General features: G+C 34.6%; 3 protein-coding genes, 1 non-coding gene and 1 pseudogene across 5 annotated transcripts; 1 reads left to right on the top strand and 4 right to left on the bottom strand.

Annotated features, from left to right (window-relative positions):
* Positions 1 to 1,210: 1,210 nt before the first annotated feature.
* On the bottom strand, positions 1,211 to 3,665 carry LOC111499668 (fructose-bisphosphate aldolase 1, chloroplastic). The gene is made up of 6 exons (XM_023151295.1): positions 3,416 to 3,665; positions 3,069 to 3,338; positions 2,827 to 2,936; positions 2,668 to 2,758; positions 1,796 to 2,065; positions 1,211 to 1,691 (listed from the first exon to the last, which is right to left on the bottom strand). The coding sequence occupies exons 1-6, from the start codon at positions 3,587 to 3,589 to the stop codon at positions 1,413 to 1,415; spliced, it is 1,194 nt and encodes a 397-aa protein (XP_023007063.1). The 5' UTR covers positions 3,590 to 3,665; the 3' UTR covers positions 1,211 to 1,412.
* A 1,323-nt stretch (positions 3,666 to 4,988) lies between these two features.
* On the bottom strand, positions 4,989 to 5,061 carry TRNAE-CUC. Its single transcript has one exon. It is a non-coding gene; the product is annotated as a tRNA-Glu (tRNA).
* A 661-nt stretch (positions 5,062 to 5,722) lies between these two features.
* Positions 5,723 to 10,989, top strand: LOC111499844. Its single transcript, XM_023151541.1, has 5 exons — positions 5,723 to 6,017; positions 8,677 to 8,846; positions 9,596 to 9,653; positions 10,509 to 10,578; positions 10,665 to 10,989. The coding sequence occupies exons 1-5, from the start codon at positions 5,852 to 5,854 to the stop codon at positions 10,783 to 10,785; spliced, it is 585 nt and encodes a 194-aa protein (XP_023007309.1). The 5' UTR covers positions 5,723 to 5,851; the 3' UTR covers positions 10,786 to 10,989.
* A 1,607-nt stretch (positions 10,990 to 12,596) lies between these two features.
* LOC111499842 (GATA transcription factor 5-like) lies at positions 12,597 to 14,100 on the bottom strand. 2 transcript variants are annotated; one of them, XM_023151537.1, is made up of 3 exons: positions 14,011 to 14,100; positions 13,590 to 13,928; positions 12,597 to 13,495 (listed from the first exon to the last, which is right to left on the bottom strand). In XM_023151537.1, the coding sequence occupies exons 2-3, from the start codon at positions 13,920 to 13,922 to the stop codon at positions 12,830 to 12,832; spliced, it is 999 nt and encodes a 332-aa protein (XP_023007305.1). In that variant the 5' UTR covers positions 13,923 to 13,928; positions 14,011 to 14,100; the 3' UTR covers positions 12,597 to 12,829. The 2 variants fall into 2 exon arrangements, with proteins under 2 accessions (XP_023007305.1, XP_023007306.1); XM_023151538.1 differs by having other exon boundaries at positions 14,017 to 14,092.
* Positions 14,101 to 19,533: 5,433 nt separating this feature from the next.
* Positions 19,534 to 20,440, bottom strand: LOC111499510 (annotated as a pseudogene).
* Positions 20,441 to 20,671: the final 231 nt, after the last annotated feature.

Here is a 20,671-nt window from a genome sequence, read left to right as displayed (position 1 = left end):
ACTGAGGATTGTTCGAGTCTCATATCGAGTCATTAAAGGAAAGATCATGAGTTATATAAGTAAGGGACACTATCTCTATTGATACGAGGCCTTTCGAGAAAACCAAAAGTAAAGACATGAAAACTTATACTCAAAATAGAGCATATCGTATCATTGTGGAGGCTTGTTGTTCTTATTTGTGGTATCAGAGTCATGCCCTTAAACAAAGAGGTTGTGAGCTCCTATGGTGTAGTTATAATGAAAATTTGTGATAGAACTCGTTATTGTGGATTTCTATTGCTCCAATTGTTGGTATTAGTGTCAGACCTTCGAACAAAGAAGTTGTGAGCTCTTAAGGAGCAGTCATAATGACTCACGTGTAAACTAAAGAAGTTGTACGCCTCAAAAATATATTCATAGTGAAGATTTGTGGTAGAGCTCGTTACCGTGAAAGTTTGTTATCCTTATTTCTAGTACAAAATCATTCCCTCGAACATAGAAACTGTGAGCCTCATAGGTTTAAGTCATAGTGAGTCAGGTGTCAAACAAAGACATCGTGAGCCTCGAATGTGTAGTCATAGTGAAAATCCATGGTAGAGCTCGTTATTGTGAAGGTTCGTTGTTCCTATTTCTGTTATCAAAGTCATGCCCTCGAGCAAAAAAGTTTTAAAATGCGTCTGTTAAGGAGAGGTTTCCACACCCTTGTAAGGTATGCTTCGTTCCCCTCTCCAACTGATGTTAGATATCACCGTTGTAAACTTCAAAGGTAAGGAATCCTTCGTTTCTCTCTCCAACTGATGTGGGATATCACCGTTGTGAACTTCAGAGGTAAGGAATCCTTCGTTTCTCTCTCTAACTGATGTGGGATCTCACGATTGTGAGCTTCAAAGGTGTAGTCATAGTAAAGATTCATAGTACTGAACTGTGCTATACTTTGTTCGAGAGGATAACGGTTGAGTATTATACAAGTAAATAACACTATCTCTATTGATTTGAACGATCGATCAAATCAAGATCAAATCAAGTAGGAGCCAAAATTTCCCAGACCATGATGCAAGTGGTGGTTCCCTGCCATGCTGTGGTCTCTCTCACTCTAAGCTGTTGAGATATGTTCTTCACGTTCTTGTCTTGATGCATGAGTCATGATTCTATGGTCCATAACAATTCATGAACTACAAGGCTTGCCTCGTTGTTCTTGATCTAAAATGGTCATGAATTTGTAATATTTTTCAAACATAGCCTGATTATAATATATAAGCTCATGATTCATGCAAATTCAAGTATCTTACATAGATTCAAAACACCAAACTAAACTAAATTCATCAACAAAATGTTCATTAAGCTGCTAAGAAAACACAAAAACAGTTTTGTGTTCTTTTTAAATCGCTATAAAGCATCATCGTCGTCGTCATTGTCATCATGTTCTTCATCGATCAGTACGAGTAGTTCTTGACGAACATTCCCTCGCTCGCCTCGGCAGTCTCACCCTCACTGCTGTACTTCCCGAGCTGAGCGAGCGAATTCGCCTTGGCTCGGTGAATCAGAGCATCCTGTGCTGCCTTCACATTCTCTGGCAGCCCACCCCATGTCTTCAAGCAAGTGTTTTGCAGGGCTCTAGCGTAGGAGAAGGATACGTGCCATGGGTTTGGTGCTTGGTTCATGGCGTTCAGGTTCAATGTGGCTTCTACCTCTGATTGCCCACCTGATAAAAACTGTTCCATAACAAAAAAACAACACAAAACAACAGATTCAGTGAATCAAAAACTAAAAAGTTTGGTTTTTTGTTATGATTTTGAGCTCTGTTTTCATGACTTGCCATGATTCCAGGAACAGCTGGAGGGATTCTTCGTTTGAGAAGAGACAGAGTGTACTCTGCCACTTGCTGAGGGGTGGCTTTCTCTTTGCACTCAGCTCCAGGAGTAACCATGCTTGGTTTCAGAAGAATTCCTTCAAACAAAACATTGTTTTCTGCTAAGTAGAAGAACACCTCTGCCCAAACTTTCTGTGCCACTTCGAAAGTTCTGTCGATTCCATGCTCGCCGTCGAGCAAGATCTCCGGCTCGACGATCGGAACCAACCCATTTTCCTGCAAAAACCATTGCTCAAATCAAAAACTCGAATTTAAATGGAGTTTTGTTAAAATGTAAAAAAAATGAGAAAGTTTCTGTTATGTTTCTCATTCTTAACATTATATCAAAGCTAAAATAGATGGATGTAATTGAAGATAGTATCATAAAATGTAATAAGTTAAAAAAAAAATCTTTATCGATAGGAATTAGTTTGTAGAGCAGGAGTTAGTTGGTAACTTGTCTTATAAGAACTAAAGACCGTTAGTTGGTAGTTGTATAGTAGGAGCTAGTTGGTAGCTTATATAGTAGGAGCGAGTGGGTAGTTTGTACCGTAGAAACTAGTTGGTAGTCTGTACCGTAGGAACTTGTAATTAGTTGGTTGGTAGTTTGTACAGTCGGAAGAGTTAGTTGATAGCTTGTATAGTAGGACTTAGTTGGTAGCTTGTACAGTAGGAACTTGTTCTTGTACCGTTAGTTGTTAGTTTGTATCATATTTAAACATTGTAAATGTTAATGAATATCAAACTCTATTTAAACGTGGTGAACATTAATGAAGATCGAAATTTATTTATATGTTGTGAACATTAATGAAAATCAACGAGGGTTGATTGGTTGATACCTGCGAGACAGCAGCGTAGCGAGCAAGCCCCCAAGCAGCTTCCTTGACAGCGAGCGCCGATGGGCCATTGGGAATACTCACGACTGTGCGCCTGCAAAACCGCCATTGTTAAGCCTTTTTAAGCTTTGAGATACAGAAATTAAGAACAGGATTCGATACCATTTGGCGAAACGAGCGCCCTGCTGATAGTAAGCAGCTGCACGAGAATCAAGCCCATCGAGACCTTGGCACCATGATTCATTGTTCGAACCAGCAAGTGGCACCAACCCCTGTTTTTTCCCCCAAAAAACAGAGCACCCATTATTTAATCTCTCAAAACTTCCCCTGTTTTTTCCCCCAAAAAACAGGGTACCCAATATTTAATCTCTCAATACTTCAAAAAATTCAAAATTTGAACTCACCTTATCAACTTTAATTCCAGGAACAATGCCTTGCTTAACCAAAACGTCGACAATCTTCTCGCCATCGACGGTGGATTGGTACAGAGTCTCCTCGAAAAGTATAGCGCCGGAGATGTACTTGCCGAGGTCCGGCGGAGTTACCAGCAGGGTTCTGTACGCCTGACGGTTCGCCTCCGTGTTCTCCAACCCGATCGACGCCAGCCGCTTGCCACAGGTTGCATTGGACTCATCCATGGCCAAAATCCCACGTCCCGGCGACGCAATGGTTTTCTGCAAGAAACCCATTAAAGTTCAGCAAGAAAAACAGAGTATAAACATGAACAGAGTGAAATAGAACGATACAATACGGCGGTTTTGACCAACTCATCGGCGTAGGAGCCGGCACGGACGATGAGGGTGGAGGGAGCAGCGGTGGGGTGGAAGCGGACGGCGGAGAGGGGTGGCTGGCGGAGGGATTGGCCCTTAACCCACTCGCACTTGTCGAGAACAGGGGAGGATTTGAGGAGAGAAGCAGAGGCCATTGATGAAGTGAAAAATCTTATCTTTTTTGTGTTTTCACCAACGCTCTGTGATCTGGTTGTTGCTGCCTCGTGGCCACAAATGGGAAGCCTTCTCTTTGTATTTATAGTTGATTAAGGATTGCCAATTTGCGGCCATTGTCCATCTTCCAATATTTCTCTGCCACGTGGATGATAACTTTGCTGACTTGGCACTGTCCCTATTTATTTATTTTTTTTTATTTTTTTTTTGTCATCTCTTATTATTATTATTATTAATTATTTCTTAAAATTGAATTGGAGAAAGGGTTATCACATCCATGGCTTTCTCAAAATATGAGGCTCTTGATGATTTTGTGATCACTAGAAAGAACGGTTGATAGCTTGCCACGTCAGCATCTTGGAGGTGATAATTTCCTTTATGATGATGAATTTCCAAATGGACCTTTTTGGTTTTATTTGTTTGATTCATTATGTGTGGTTAATAGTAGTGTGTGGATGGGAGGAAGTACGGTTTGTGTATAGGAAATTCGGGGTCTCGCCTTTTTTGGGTTATGCTAGAGAATTGAGCTCTCATTTGATAACGTTCGTGTTTCATGTTACATTTATTTTTAAGAAACTAGAAGAAGAAATATGTTCGATAAATGTGAGATCCTATGTCAGTTAGAGAGATAAACAAAGCATTCATTACAAGGGTATGAAAATTTCTCGCTAATAGACGTGTAATTGAGAAAGTCTGGAAGATAAAGTCTAAAGATGATAGTATTTGTGTAATCCTAAAAAACTCGTAAAAACGATACAAAGTGGACATTGTTTCTTATTTCTCGTTTCTTCCGACCCTAAATTTAGAAACGGGAATTAATTAACTAAGTTATATTCATCGATTAAACTGAGTTTGATTTGAAATGTCATTATTTGTGGGAAAGAAAATTGAGTAATTTTCATGTGAAAATAATATAATATATGTTTAAAAATAAAAAAAATAATGACTAGATATACAAATAAAATAATTTTTTTAGTTTAAAATGTAAATTTTGTAATATATAAAGGTATTATTTTCTTAAAATTAGATTTAAAAAGTATTTAAGTTGCATGGAGAAAAAATAAATTTTCAATAAACACTAAATTAAATAAATTTCTTGAAATACGATCATAGTTTTCTATAAATAAACACTTTGTAAAATGAAGTAGATTAAAATGAAAATTCTAAAAATAAATTAATTAAAATTGAAAAAATTTGAAAATACATACATAAAAAAAATGATAATACAAATAAACCAAAGAAATATTTAAAAAGAAATAAAATACATTTGTTTCCTTTTCTTTTTTTCTATAAATAAAGAAAATAACCATTTTTAATTAGAACTTCATAATTTCCAAATTCCAGAAAAAAAAAATAGAAAAAAATAGGATAAAATAAAACTTCCGTTCCCGGGATTTGAACCCGGGTCTCTCAGGTGAGAGCCGAGTATCCTAACCAACTAGACTACAACAGAATTTGTGTGATACAATGAAATTTATTTATCCACAATAATAAATACTATCTTTATTAATAAAATAGAAAAAAAAGAAAGAGAATAAAATTTTCGTTGGGAGGTTTTGAACCCTAAGAAAGTGATACAATGAAATTTATTTATCGTTTTTAGAATAATAAAAATACGCTAATTAATATAATAGAAAAAAAAGGAAAATAAAATAAAATTTTCCTTGCCCAATTCAAAGGATTTTTTCGTCTTTCCGCACGAATCGGACTTAAACCTAGGTTTTTTGTGAGAGCGAGTATCACCATGTATACAATTTTTAAAATAATATTCTACATTAATTAATAAAATAGAAATAAAATCCTTATTAAATATTTAAAGTTGTGTCCATAAATATCTAAATTTTCATATATTAAAATATAACTAGTTTGATAAGATACCAATTATTATCGTTCTTTTAAATTTATATTTAATCTTTAAAAATATTATTAAACCACCAAATATTTATTTAAAATGCACAAAAATATTAGATATAAAAATTGAAACGTTTAGGGGCACAAACTCTAGCAACCCGAACCATCTAAAAATTAAAATTTATTAAATAAAACATTTAAAAATTAAAATACTTTATATTATTATTTATTTACTTTTCAGCTCAAAAAATAAAATATTTATTCGGTCGGTGCTTTCCATTCCTGCAAATTTCATAGCCTGCTATTTGCGAGAGAGAGCGTTTTGGACGAACCATTGCAGCTGTAATTGAATTTGATGCGCATAGCTAGCGAGAGTGTTCAAGAACTTGGAGATGGCTGAATTAGACGGAGCTCAGAATCAATCTCCTAACCTTCCTTCTAATGGCGCCAAGGATTCCATTGGCAAGTCCTGTAAGGGCTGCCTCTATTACTCTTCACTTCAGAAATCCAAATCTAAATCTCCCACCTGCGTTGGATTCTCCAAAACCCTCGAACAAGGTACATCTTTATTGCTTTCCTTACTGCATGTTCATATTCCGTTGGATTAGTGATTACCATGAAATTGGGGGTATCGGTAAATGGTTGAGAATCTTTTTAGATTCGTGATTTTGTTGTATTCGATTTCAATTTGGGTTCTGATATGGCTGGTTCTTGAAATTCTAGGAGCTTGAAATTGTTTTTGCTTTTTTTCTGATTGTTTCATCCTAGGAAGCTATTTTGAACCCTATCATGGATGTTTATGCCTTGGTGGATAAGCTCCCAGTAGTTGTAGAACTTGATATTTGTTGGGTCAAGATGCCACAACCGAGTGTCTTTTTGATGTAGATAGGTAAGAATAGGAGTGAAAGTGGATTAATGAAGCCCTGTTCCTGAATCTCAAAATCCAGTAGGTGAATATGAATCAAGTTATGACGAGGAAAATTTGGGAACATTATCATTAGGAGTAGGAATCTTTCAGGATCAAAGTGAAAATTGAACTTCCCTTGCAGAACATTGGCCCGATCTTATAAAGAATGGGACGAGACTATTAGCTGAACAAAGAACGTATTGAATAAACTACATTAGCTCACTTAGAAGCATGAGATAAAGTAGGAGTACTCGTGAAATGGTTTTCGGGTTAGTGTTAGGAACTGGAAAAGGTCTTTGAAAAGGGGAGAGGATTAGTCAGAAAAATACGAGCTCGTTCAGATGTCTTCGGCAGCAATGCTTTAGAATGTGATTTGTAACCATGCAAACATCAAGAAATCACTTGGAGCGTCCGAGTGGTTCTGCTAGCTGCATACTCTATTACTCTCGTTGTGGTTATTGGTCTAAACCTTTGTCATCATGTCCTAGAGATATTAGTATATATGATGGGTCATTGATTTAGCAGTTGTTTGAGTGGATACATTCATTAATCATTTGAGAATGCATGGGTCGAATATCCTAGATCTATCCATATGTAGAAGAGAATTTGGTGGAGGAATTGCCTTTGAATCTATTTAATTGTAAAGGTACGATTGTATTGACTATTGAGATTGATCTCCAACAACTCCGTTAAATGCCTATGAGTTCGAGTCTCAATACGAATGCTAGTTCTTACTGTTCTCTCCTCTCCCGATAGCTCGAAGTCAGCTTACAATGATGTTGATACAAGATATTGTAGAACTTACCAATGAGGCCCTGTTGATTAGTATTATGCAAAAGATCCGATTCTACAGGATCAAACCTATGGGACATAAGGAATGCTATGAGGGCTTGGACGGAATAAATCAAAAGTCTGCTAGGTGATCGAAATCGCTCAAGTTATTGGAGATGCGTTTTCTACGGATGATTTGTGGGTAGGAATTGAGCTTCTTTGTGAGTTATTCCCTTGCATTTATCATTTCTCTGATCGGAAGTAATTCTCAATGGCCTCTATTTTGTCTACTTTTGATTCATCCTCTTCACCTTCTTTGGGGTTTTGTTGGCAAGTCTTCGAAGGTAATGGGCATAGGAATATTTGGGTTTGGGTTCCTAATCCTCCTAAAGACTTCACTTGTTGGCCCTTTTTCCTCATTCCATGTTCCCCGTCTCCTACTCGGGGCCTTTTGGAGGTGAAAGTCCCTAAGAAAGTGAAGTTCTTTGCTTGACAAGTCTTACTAGGTAGAGTGAGCACCCAGGATTGCATCCAACGATGACATTCTTCGTAACAGCTCAAGCCCACCATTAGCATATATTGTCCTCCTTGGTCCATTACGTATTGTCATTAGTCTCACGGTTTTAAAACGTGTCTACTAGGGTGAGGTTTCCACACCCTTATGAAGAATGTTTTTGATAAGATAAGGAACCACTACAAGGGGAGTAAGATTCGGATTATCTTGTTGATCGAATATCTCAAGACAAGAACATTGTTTGAGATTCGAATCACTCCACAAGCAAGATCGATCATGTCTAGCTTGAATGATTCTTGTTGATCAAATATCTCAAACACTTGTTTGAGATTCGAATCACTCCACAAGCAAGATTGATCACGTCGAGCTTGAATGATTCTACATGCAACCTAAACTACATAGAATTGCAAAGAAACTTAGCCATTGGCTAAAGAAGAGCACAAATGCTTCTTTTACTACATTTTCCAAGTCTCTTACAAATACAACATACATGGCTTTATATAGCCTCAAAATGAAACTACTAAAGGCATTCCAAGAGTGGTAACATTCATAGTTAATTACTTAATGGTCATAATTAACCATTATGTAATTGTAACCTAAAGTAAATAAAAAGTCATAAAAACTCTAAATTACTCTAAATTGTAAACCACCCAAAATTTAGAACAATTAAACTTCATTCTTCTTCAATGTGGCATGAATTGAAACATCTTTTGATAATTTTGACAACCTTTTCTTCACATCTTCATTGAAGTATATTGTATGATTGATGTTTTTTGGTTCATATCAGTTTTGTTCTCCTCTTCAACCGACGTGGGATTTCACTTTCTTCCTTAGTGTTGTGTCCATAGTGGCATTTCATTTGTCATCAACAATTGGAGGATCTTGACCATCTTTTTCGGATTGCCAGTTTGCTTAATCCACGTGGAATCGTTGTTTTAGGCTGTTTACGTTGGTGTCTATTCTTGTAATTTGTTGAGGGCTTCTTTTTTGTTATACCCATAGTAAATATTACTTTTTGTAAGCAGTACCAAACTACATAGTGGGAGAAACCGAGCAGGAAGCTTCAAAAGAGGGAAGAAGTCTAACAGATTTCAAGTATGCTTGCGTTGGTTACTCTGTCTACTTAGAAAAGAAAGGTTCATCAAACGACGAGCAAAACAAACAAGCTGAGCTTCCGTTCTGCGTCGGTTTAGAGGTTTGTAATGCCTCATCTGCTTATGTTGTGATGCTCTGTTTATTCTTAATAGCCCTTAAAATTCATGTGTAGGCTGAATTTTTTGCCATTTTGTGGGATATTTGGGTTTATTATGAGGAACTGTTTGATTTTTAAAGGGTCTGAGACATTTGGGGAGGAGCTTTTGGGGTTCGTTAAATTTAACTCTTCTTTTCAGGTGTCTGTTAATTAGAATCTTCGGGCTAAATTAATAAATATACTCTTGAACTTTATACTTTGTCTCAAAAATTCCTCTAAACTTTCAAAAGTTTTAATAATACCCTTAAACTTTGAAAAAAATCTCAAAAACGCCCTTAAACTTAAAAAAGTTCAAAAATACCCTTACAGTTAGTTTTGGATAGAAACCGTTAATACTATGTTTCAAAAGTTTTTATGGGTATTTTTTAAACATAGTATTGACGGTAAGGGTATTTTTTAATTTAATAACGTTGGAGGGTATTAGTGAAAATGTTTAAAATTCAAGGGTATTTTTGAAACACTATTAAAAGTTCAAGAGTATTTTTGAAACATAATACGGTTCCCCTCCAAAAGTAATGATAAGGGTATTTTTTAGATTTTTATAAAGTTTAAGGGTATTTTTATTAATTTAGCCGACTCGGTCTTGTATGGTCCCTGAACCCTACAATTTTAGATGCATTTTTAGTTTATATTTCATTAAAATCTTATTCTTTTATCATTTTATACCTTGACAACAGTCATATGCTTGTTAGGTATTGTTGGACAAAAGACCTGCGCAGTCCCAAGCTCATATACATAATAAAACTGAAGGTACTCCTTCAATTTCCTTTTATCGTCTTAGATACCTTTGTTTCGAGCTCAATAAATCTGTTAATCCAATCTTGTAGAGCTTAGAAAGCACGAACACTTTGACACTGTTTAGACATGTATTGCACACTTGTGATGAATGTTTGACACTAATGGTACAAATTTAATAGCATGTATGTTAGGTGTCACGGTCATGCTTGTCCAAGGCGTGTTGTATTGGCCACATGTCGGATGTCCCGATCATGCTTGTCTAGGACGTGTTGTCCATGCCCATTCCAAACCCTTTTTGCATGCTTTCATCTTAGATAGGTCTTTACTATTACATGTTGTATCAATACGGGGGTGTATGACTTTTCACCAAAATCATGTCTACACCCGCCAAGGCTAAAATGCCCCAAAATGTTACTATAGGAGGATGGGACTAGTTGTCAATTCTTCCACCCTGAGTTATAGTAGCTTGTAGCCATATAATGTTGCCTTCTTAAATGCTTTCAAATTGTTTTCAAATGTATTTCCTCACTCACGTTTTCTAAAACAACTTTCGCAAACGTGACTCGAGTCTCGAGAATACGCCGACGTTGCTTGCGAAGTCCAAATTTCTCACGGCTGACTTGTTTGCTAGGTTAGAACAAGTGCTGCACAATCGCTGTCCCCTTTCCGCAAGAGTGTGATTGTGACATTAGGCACGCATAGGATACTGGTTTAAGCATAATAACTAGATTTTGAGAGTGAATCTTCTAACTCGTTTTTAAGCATCTTTTAAAAGAACATATTTTGATAAATTGTGTCTCGTGTCTGTGTCCGTGCTTCTTAGTCGGAGAGATATTGATCTTCAAGTTTGATCTTCGTATTCAACAGATAGCCCCGCCTTTCCACAGCCACGCAGCTATAAACCGTCGTATCCAGCTGGAGACGAGTACCTAAACAGGCAAAAACTTGCTTGACACACTATATCTTTTTGAATGCTAAATGGGTTTCAATTTATGAACAATGTCTATGAACAATGTGGTGCAGGTTTAAAAGAAACGCAGTCCTTGTCGCATCAGGTGTAGCAAGAAATGTGAACCGAGTTTGCAACTACATAAAAGAGAGCTTCGACGATATCTTATACCCTTACCGGAGACGACCCAAATGAGGTACGGTCGTCCATGGATTACTTGAATAAACATGAGTCGTTACAATAGTAGTTTGTCGAATCCCGACGTCGCCCCATCATGTGAAATATTGATCAAGTTCTTATCTTTCTTACAACTGTGTAGAGATGGGCATGGGTGTAATAAATAATGTGATGAATTTAATCATTTTTAAGGATTGTTCATGCTTGTTCTTAGTTTTTCAATTCATTTTGATGAGGGTAAATTTTGAATTACATGTGTGGTTTTTTGAATCTTTTAAGGTTTGCATATTGGTCCTTGTATTTTAAAAAGTTTTCAAAACTAGTCCTTTATTTTTTATTTTTTTTTTCTTTTATTATCTATTTTTTTACGCATAAATTCAAAAATTAAATCAAATTTTAAAAATTAAAAAAGTATTTAATTAATAAATATATCTTTAAATTTTGCACTTTTCTTTTTAACTTTTAACTCCGAAAGTTTCAATAATATCTTTAAATTTTAAAAAAAAAATTAAAAATATTTTTAACTTAGAAAATCCTTAATGCTTTATTCCAAATATTTATTCAAGGATTTCAAAAATTACCTTTTCATTTTCAAAAAAAAATTAATTTTTTTTAAAAAATAGAGTATTTCAAAAATATTCATGAACTTTTAAACGTAATATAAAAAATTGGAAATAATATGAGGTGTTGGTAGATAATTTTCGGCCATATATTATCGATAATAAATTTTTTGAACTTTTTTTAATAACGTAGTGGCATTTCCTTCGGTTACTGCATGAGCCTTATACTCATGCAGGGCGGGGTAGAGATACTGAGGTTTGACGTTTAGTAATTAAATAAGCAAATACCTTACTCCTTACGAAAAACACTTCTCGATAAGTGTAGACTCCGATGTGACATGATTTGCAGTTCACTATCACATCAGAGGAGTAAGGCACCATCCACTGTGCACCAATACCGAAGGCTTAGTGGAACTTCCTTCGGTGACTGCTACAGCAGCGGCGAGTAAGGGAAACTGCTTATTAAGTCTTGCAATAAAAGCTCTTCCCAATGTGTAGAGGCGACACATGGAAACAGCTTATTAAGTCTTGCTCTATCCTATCTTATCCTATCTTATCCTATCAGGTTTTTTCCCTATCCGGTTTTTGCAATTTCTGTATAATACTGCAGTGCTAATTACCCTCATACCTTATCAGGAGTAGGAAAGGCTAAGGCAATGCCTATTACCCACATACCTTCCGAGGATTAACTCCATCTTTCACAATGTGTTGAACAGGAAAATTAAATTGCCTTAGTTCTAAAATAACTAATAAATATTAATAAATTAAATTAAAACTGAACTAATGCAATTTAATTTTCTGTTCAATTAACTCCATCTTTCAGTTGAACAGGAAAATTAAATTGCCTTAATTCTAAATAACTAATAAATATTAATAAATTAAATTAAAACTGAAATGAGCAATTTAATTTTTCTTCAACACATTGTGAAAGATGGAGTGATAAAAGTCATTAATGCAACTTTTGAAATTTGATGAGTATTTTTTAAACATAGTATCGAAACTTTTGAAAATTAAAAAATATTTTTGAAAATAAAGTATAAAATTTAAGTATTTTTTATTAATTTAATCATTTTTTAAAATCAAATGATTATCGATAACAAGAAATTATAAAGGTATTGAGATAATTTCAACTACATATCCTACTCACCTTTATTGCCCTTCAATAATGTCCCAACAATAAATTAAAAGCTTCAATAATGTTTTTTTTTTTTTTTTTTAAATAATAATTAAAAAAATTATTATAAAAAAACAATGAAAGGAAGGCAACTCTGTAGAGAAAGTATGAATATTTATATTCGAAATTATCTAAATTAATACAAAAATAGAAAAATCTCTATTTTTTTTTTTTTTTCCTACCTAATCTAATTAATCAAATTAATTTCACAAAAATACTATAATAAAATTAATGCTCTGCCTAATTTCTCCCCTAACCTACAACTATAAATTGGATTCCCTTTTTAGCCCTACAACAAAATCCAACCGGTTCAGCCGGTTGGTCGGTTTTAGTAACTCCGGACCATTGGAGTCAACTCGGTTGCCGGTTGGGAGACCTCCTTCATCTTCCTCATTTCGAGCACTTTTCGATGGCTGTTTGAGTGAACATTGCTGCAAAAAGTGGGGCTCAACGCCGGTCTATACTCTGGAAAAAGCCGACCGGATTTATACCGGACCCCACAAGCGTTGCAGAGTGTTTTGGCCCCGTGTGGACCGGTTCGCCATTGTGGGGTCTTCTGAACCAGACAATGACTACACCGCCGCGGAATCTGACCGGTCAAACCACCGGATTGAAGAGCTGTCGGCGACGATGTTATTGACTTTTTCCTTTGCTTCTTCGGAGGCTCGCCGGCGGCGTTTGAAGAGTCCACGTTCTCGCCGGCGTCGGAGAAGATGAACCACTGTGAGGCGGAGGAAACGCCGGAGGACGTCGAGGAGGAGGATGACGACGACGATTGGTTCAGAGAAGAACCGGTGGATTTCGTTTGCCGACTTTGTCTCGACCTTTTCGTCCTTGGTTTGACCGGAACAAACGTCGGCAAACACGAAATTACACCTCCGGCGAGGTTCTTTTCCGGCTCGGAGCGGCTGAAAGCCACGGCGGCGCTGGAAAATCCCAGCCGAGAATCGTCGACGAAATGAGAAACCCATTCAAGCTCCGCCAGAGCATCGCCCTGAGAAGACGAAGATTCCAATTTCGATTTTAAAATTTTTAAAAAAAACTTCAAAAACCCACCAAAACAAACAAAACCCCAGAAATTAATTTACCGGAATAGCAAGCTCAACGGCAAGAAGCGACTTCGAGTCCTCCTCTCCGGCAGCCGGAATCTCGCCGGACTGGTTCGAATCCGACGAAACAGAGACCAAATCTTTCTCAAACTCTTGATAATCGTCATTTTCCTCAACTCTCAAAGCAGACCCATGTTCAAAATCTCCATTAGAGAAGTTAAAAAACTCGTCGACTTCAAACTCCTCGCCGGCGACGAGATTAGCTCCGTTCAAACACCAAATTTCCTCCACCAAAGCGTCTTGTTGAGCAGATTCCATGGCTAATTCCCAGTGGAAACTCGATTTCAAAGCCTTAGCTTCCAAACACTCCATTTTTTTCTAAAACCCAAAAGAAAAAACAAATGATTTAGTAAAAAAAACACCAAAAAAACACAAAATTATTGGTGTTCTTCGTAATAACTATTACCTGTCTGAGAGGGTGGGGAATAATTGCAGGCAGGAAAGGAAAAGACGGGTCAGAGCGGCAGTTGCAGATTCCAAAATATATAAATAAATATAAATTAATTATTATTATTTTTTTTTTTGGTTTACTTTTGTGGACACATGGTTTGATCATATGGTGGGGCTGACTTTTCTTGGCCTCGGTGGACAGCAGGCTTTAGCCGGCTTCTCCTTCTTCTTCTTCTTCCACCCAACTGCGCCATCACTCTTTATTATCATTTTTTTTTTAACGTATTTTAATTTTATTCGGTGATTTTTGTACCCATGGTTTAGGGATTATTGCTTTTTTAAATGGAATGGTCAAAAACTATGGTAAATTTTTTATATTGAACGGTGTTCAAATCTTGATCGTCTATTGAACTAATTATAGAGGTGTACACGGGTTAGATTGGAAAAAGCGTTTAGACCGAGTTGATGACCCGAGCAATGTTATATTAATACCTAAAATCTCGTAAAGTTAAAATATCAAACATTTACAAGTTGAAACGTATCGCCGGTATTTGTTACAAACGTTAAATATTTTTAATTTTTTTAAAAGTATGATAGGGTTGATTGAGTTTGACAACACCTCTAAGTGAAACGGACGGGATGAAGCCTAGAAGAAAACTATAATAAAAAAGAATGGCACGAGGGACATAGATTGCATTTGGATTAAGAATTTATTAAATACAAAATTAACATTTGATAGATATATTAAACACGAATAAGATCTTATTCATGCTTAATACTCTAAAATATTCTAAACTAAAGAACATTATTATTTTCTTTTCTTATATTTTTTTTTTAAATTGAAAGACGGTATCCAATTTAACCATGGTCGTAATTATTTTTCTGTAATTTAACGAGAATCTAAGATTTAAACTATTGATTAATAGAGGTGTTTATGAGTTGGGCTCGACTGCATCTAGCTAGATGTAATTTAAACCAAACTCTAGTTGTAAATTTTAACTTTAAATAATCAAATTAACTCAACTTAAACATAAAATATTTAGATTGCGTTAAACCTATTTGTTCGATCATTTATTTTAATTTTATTTGTAATAAAAATGAAATTTTAATAAATAAAATATTTATTTATTTATTTATTCACTCTCAAACATTCGAAAAAGTATTTGCAACTCGATTGAATTTATATATATATAATTAATTGCACGACAAACAATTTTTTTAAAAAATCAACCATAAATTTAAATAAAACAATTATAAATTATTTTTTTTAATTAATCTAATCAATTAAATTATATTCAAGTTGAAAATTAAAAACGGAGAAGTGGGACCCACGTGTGAAGGGTTGAAATTGGAAATTGAATTTTCCATTATTTACGACAATCGAATTTTTAGATTTTTTTTGTTTTTTTTTTTTTTTTTGGCTTTTCCGCGTTAATTACGATTCTAGATTTCCTTTTTTTTTTTTTTTTTCAAATTTTCTTACTTTTATAACCTGCTATTCTGGCGGATCATGAGCGACTTTTCTTACCCCACAGCCACAAAAGCGCGTGTAACAAATCTCCAGCTCAGATGTTTAATCATTCAAATCCAAACCGTTGATCGCACGGCGCGTATAGCCACGTGAATGGTTGATCTGCATTGTTGTTTATCAGTCATTGGGTGGCAGAATATTATGGAAACTCGCGTTGGCAGGCACCATGAGCGCGTTGTATAATTGACTTTTTTTTTTTTTTTTTTCTTTTCTTTTCTTTTTTGGAGAAAAAATAATTAAATCTTTTTGGAGAAAATCTGTATTTTTCAGTATTTCTAAATATTTTTATTTCTTTTATGTTTGAATAAATAAACCATTAAATTTTTTTTTGAGAAAATCGCACTCTTGATAGCCGCCGACTTGCAAATGTACTACACTCACTTTCTAATAACAAATGAGCTAAGTCAATTCGTTTTTATGTCGCCTACGGCTAAACGACGTATGTTCGAGCCTTTGACCTCGGTTTAAGAAAAAGTTTTAGAAAACGAGTGCAAAGATAAATTATTGAAAGAGACGTTATATAAGCAAGTAAGAGAATAATAACAACCGCTCACAGTAGGGAGAAGTTGCCTGTATTTAAAATATCAATTTACCATAAATTTAATTCCATATAAAAACAGTAAAGTTTTATTTGACATTTACATTATTTACACGTAATACTTATAAATTTTAATAAATATCAATAAATTTTGAAAAAAACAAAAATCATATTGTTTCAAGTCAACCCACGAACACGGATAATTAAAACAAAACCATCTAAACCTACTAAACTCAATTCCAATCGAGCACAAGTGTCTACATTCCACAATCCACTCTCTTAAAGGCCAACATATTAGTTGACGCACCACTCAGTAACTGGCTCTAATACCATTTATAATAACTCAAGCTCACCGCTAATAGAAGCCTTCCCCCTCAAGATAAAACGCGTTTGCTAGGGAGAGATTTCCACACAGTTATAAAATAATGTTATATTCCTCTCTCCAACCGACGTGGGATCTCGCAAACGTTGTTCCAACTTTGGTGTAAACTTTTCTCTTACAAGTCAACTTACCTCTTATGCAATTACGTGACAATTTTCTTTCATTAGTATCTTAAATTTGAATATTATATCCATCTTCAATTATATATATAATATAATTATAATTATAATGATGTTGGAAGATTATATAAATTAATGCATTAATCTATTTAATTACGTGTCACGTCCTGTTAAATTAAATATAATAAATTTAATAAACGTATTATATGGTTCCACTGAATTTCATTATATATTAATTATACGTGGATTAGACTCGAATCTAAAAATTAATTAAAGTTTTCTATTTATTCGAACATTCTTTAACATTAACAAAAACATTTATAAGTCACTTAAAATTAAAATAATTAATTAAATTAATAATAACCATAAATACATACATATATATATATATATATATATATATATATATATATATAATACTTTTCGGTTTATATTTTTATATTAGAAAGAAAATGAATAAAAAATGGGAAAAGTATTAATTATTTAATAAAAATAGAAAATTCTAGAAAATGACGCGTGGTGGATTTGGTTGCTGATCTGGACCAACTTCTTTTTTTTTGTTCGGCCACCTTTGACTAAAAGGAAGACTTTTTTTTAACAGTCCATTATCTCGAACTTATCGTTTTATTTTCTTTTTTAATTTTTTTAATTTTTTAATTTTGTTATTATTTGCTTTTTTGCTTTATACATATTTATCATGTTTCCCATTATCCATATCCTTTTACACAACTTTAGATATAATTTTTTTTAATTATTTTATTCCGGTATCTTTATAACTACGAAGTGTAAGAGTCTCACATTGGTTGGAGAAAAGAACGAAACACCATTTATAAGGGTGTGAAAACATTCTCCTCCTAGACGGGTTTTAAAATCTTGAAGGAAATCCAGAAAGGAAAAGCTTAAAGAGGACAATATGCCAATGAGGAGGCTGAGTCCCGAAGGAGGGTGGATTGTGAGAGTCCCACATTGGTTCGGAGGACAACGAAATACCTTTTATAAGGGTGTTGAAACCTTCCCTTAGTAAACGCATTTTAGAGCCTTGAAAGCAAACCCAAAAAGAATAGTGGTGGATCTGGGTCATTACACCAAGACTAAAATAAATCAAACGAACCAAGATATCATTTTTAATTATTTTTAGTATATTCAACGATAGAGTGTGATGTTGACACCAGATATTATACTTATTCAAAATTTGTGGACCAACAAGACTAGATGATTGTTCGTATCTCAAACAAGGAAACCCTAGTCGGGCATAATTTTTTTATTTATGAAATCACAAATAAATAAATAAATATATTAAAGGGTCAAAGAGAATAGGTCAATTTATATGCTTAATGGAAATATTCATATAAATATTATAATTAAAAAACTTGGAATTGAAAAATACCAACTCTTCAACCAAATTTTACCCACTCAATATGTTTGGTATTTTGTTATATATTCTTTCAAATCAATCTTTTTTTTTCTATTTATTATTATTATTATTAAAGGTTACAATTATTAAAAAAAAAACATCAAACTAAACAATAAAAGAATTTAAATTTTTTAAAAATTAATTAATCTATTATACATAAAATTAAATATTTGTGTGAGACGAGGGTTTAATATATTTTAAGTGTTTATGAATATAAGATAAGTTTAAAGTAATTAAGTAATAATTAAAAATATATAATTTTAATTAATAAAGTAAAAAAAATATGGTAGGAAAAGAATTATTAAAAATAATTTAAAAGAAATTACTTAAGCTATAAGATATTCAAAAAAATCTGATTCAAATTTAGATTCAAATTCCTTAAAATAAGTTTCAATTTAAAATTATGATACACTCAAATATTGAAAAAAAATATTAAATAGTGGTCGGTAACAAAATACAAATATTATTTAAAAAATTACATTAATACTCCTCGTACTTTATCAGCTTGGAACGTTAGATATACACAATATTGTCATAGAACGATATGACAATGAATGTGATTCTTGCCTAAATTAAGTTTGAAAGAACGATATTCTACTAGGTTGATTTTCTGTCTAACATTCACTTATACTTTATAAGCACATTAGATATGCATGACACTGTCATGGAATGATATGATAGTCACTGTGATACGATATTTTATTAGGTTGACTTTTTGTCTAGCATTCACTCATACTTTATCAGCTTAGAACATTAGATATACATGACACTGTTCTGGAATGGTATGACAATCTTTGTGATGCTTGTCTGAGTTAAGTTTGAAAGAATGATGTTCTATTTGGTTGACTTTTTGTCTAACGATCACTCATACTTTATCAACTTAGAACATTAGATATACATGACACTATTTTGAAACGATATGACAATAATTGTGATACTTGTCTGAAATAAATTTGAAAGAACGATGTTCTATTAGGTTGACTTTTTGTGTAACGTTCACTCGTACTTTTTTATTTTATTAATTTACTTCATAAAGAAGTCAAACAATTAATAATGAGATCCACAATAAAATTGAGTTGAATTGAAATGTGTAGGTGGGATTAATTAAGATGGTAAAGTAATAATAAATTATTAATATTTTTTTATTGAAAATAATGTAACGAGCCAACCCAGGTGGATAATTGGACGGGTATATTTTCACATCCCGAACATTTAGGTAGGTAAATTTGCACATTCCGTGGTATACTTGTCATCCCAAACATTCGGGTAAGTATATTTTTTATCTCAAATATTTGGGTCGATATGTTTTTCATCTCAAATATTTGAGCTAGTAGATTTATCATTCCGAACATTTTCGCTGGTACATTTTTTCATCCCGATCAATTGGAACACTTTTTTTACTTCAACCACCGATAAGATTAGGTTTTACAAATATACCCGATCTTACTCTAACCCACGAACATTAGCCAATTGAAAATATATCAATTTAATTAAGTTTTTGAAATTCCATTAATTAACTCCTAATTCTTTATAAACAAAATCCGAATCCCTAGTAGAGCTTTGTTTCCAGGCTCAGTTTTGTAAGCCCAAATCCAAGACGGTTCTCATCCTCAGACTTCAACGGAAGTTGATCTACCGTCTTTGAACCACGTCCTCGGCAGCTTTCCGGTGAACTCCCATAGTCGCCGAACATCACGTCGGTGACGTCTTCTCGCACAGTACCGGAAGCCACGCTGCTACCAGCGCGTCCAACTGCGATCGAGCGGCGGAATCGTCAGTGACCGGTCGGAGACGATGACGACCGTGCACACGTTCTGGATCATATCGAAGCCTCCTTCGATGATCGTTAGGTTTAGGTTGTCGCCGTCCGTTTCGGCATACGGAAGTTCTTTGACGACGACAATGGCGTACGAGAAGTTGTTCGCCTAAACGTAATCGGTCGTTGAACTTACTTCGTTGACCACCTCCGTGTTTGGATCGACGGTTTTCTTCGCTGCATCGAGAATGGTGGTTCCGGTTGTGAGATTGTTGCTTCTGAGCCCTTGCCAGGAGATCGTCCAGCCGTTGCACTGGAAACCTAGATTGTGGGCGTGAGTACCGGTGACTAAGATCTTTGGCTATCGTCTTGGATAGAAGCAGGACCGGATCATCTGCGTTTTCTCCGTTCTTCAACTGAACAAGTGATTTTCTTACTGCTTCTATTGCCAGATCTCTGCGTTCCTGTTCAATTGAATTAGCAGTTCTCAAGAATTTTCACTCAAAACTGTTATTCAACTAAATTTCTTTGTGTATTCAGGTCAACTAGCCCGGCTTTCAAGCTCATTTACAAATCTATCATCGGCCACTGGATTCTCAAATAGACTCATCACGAACTTGACACTCAAAATCCTTCTTACGGTGTCGTTGATTCGGGACCTCGGAATGGCAATGCTGTAGACAAGGTTAGGTAAGGCCATTGAGGAATTCAGTGTGGTTTGTAGGAATCATAATCTGAAACTTAACGGCAAAATTACATTTAGAAAACTAGTTTTGTGAACTCTAATTTGCCAAGTTTCAGATTTAGGAACTAGTATCTAGGCATGTCTTCCATGAGGATTTAGTACAATGCATACCCTGAAGTTGAGAGTGTTCTTAAGGTAATCAGTGCTGAGTTCATGGTTTGTATGCATCTTGTCACCATTCCAACT

Source organism: Cucurbita maxima, unplaced genomic scaffold (genome assembly GCF_002738345.1).
Source record: "Cucurbita maxima cultivar Rimu unplaced genomic scaffold, Cmax_1.0 Cma_Scf00027, whole genome shotgun sequence".
NCBI lineage: Eukaryota > Viridiplantae > Streptophyta > Magnoliopsida > Cucurbitales > Cucurbitaceae > Cucurbita > Cucurbita maxima.
This window is presented reverse-complemented; position numbering and strand designations above follow the sequence as displayed.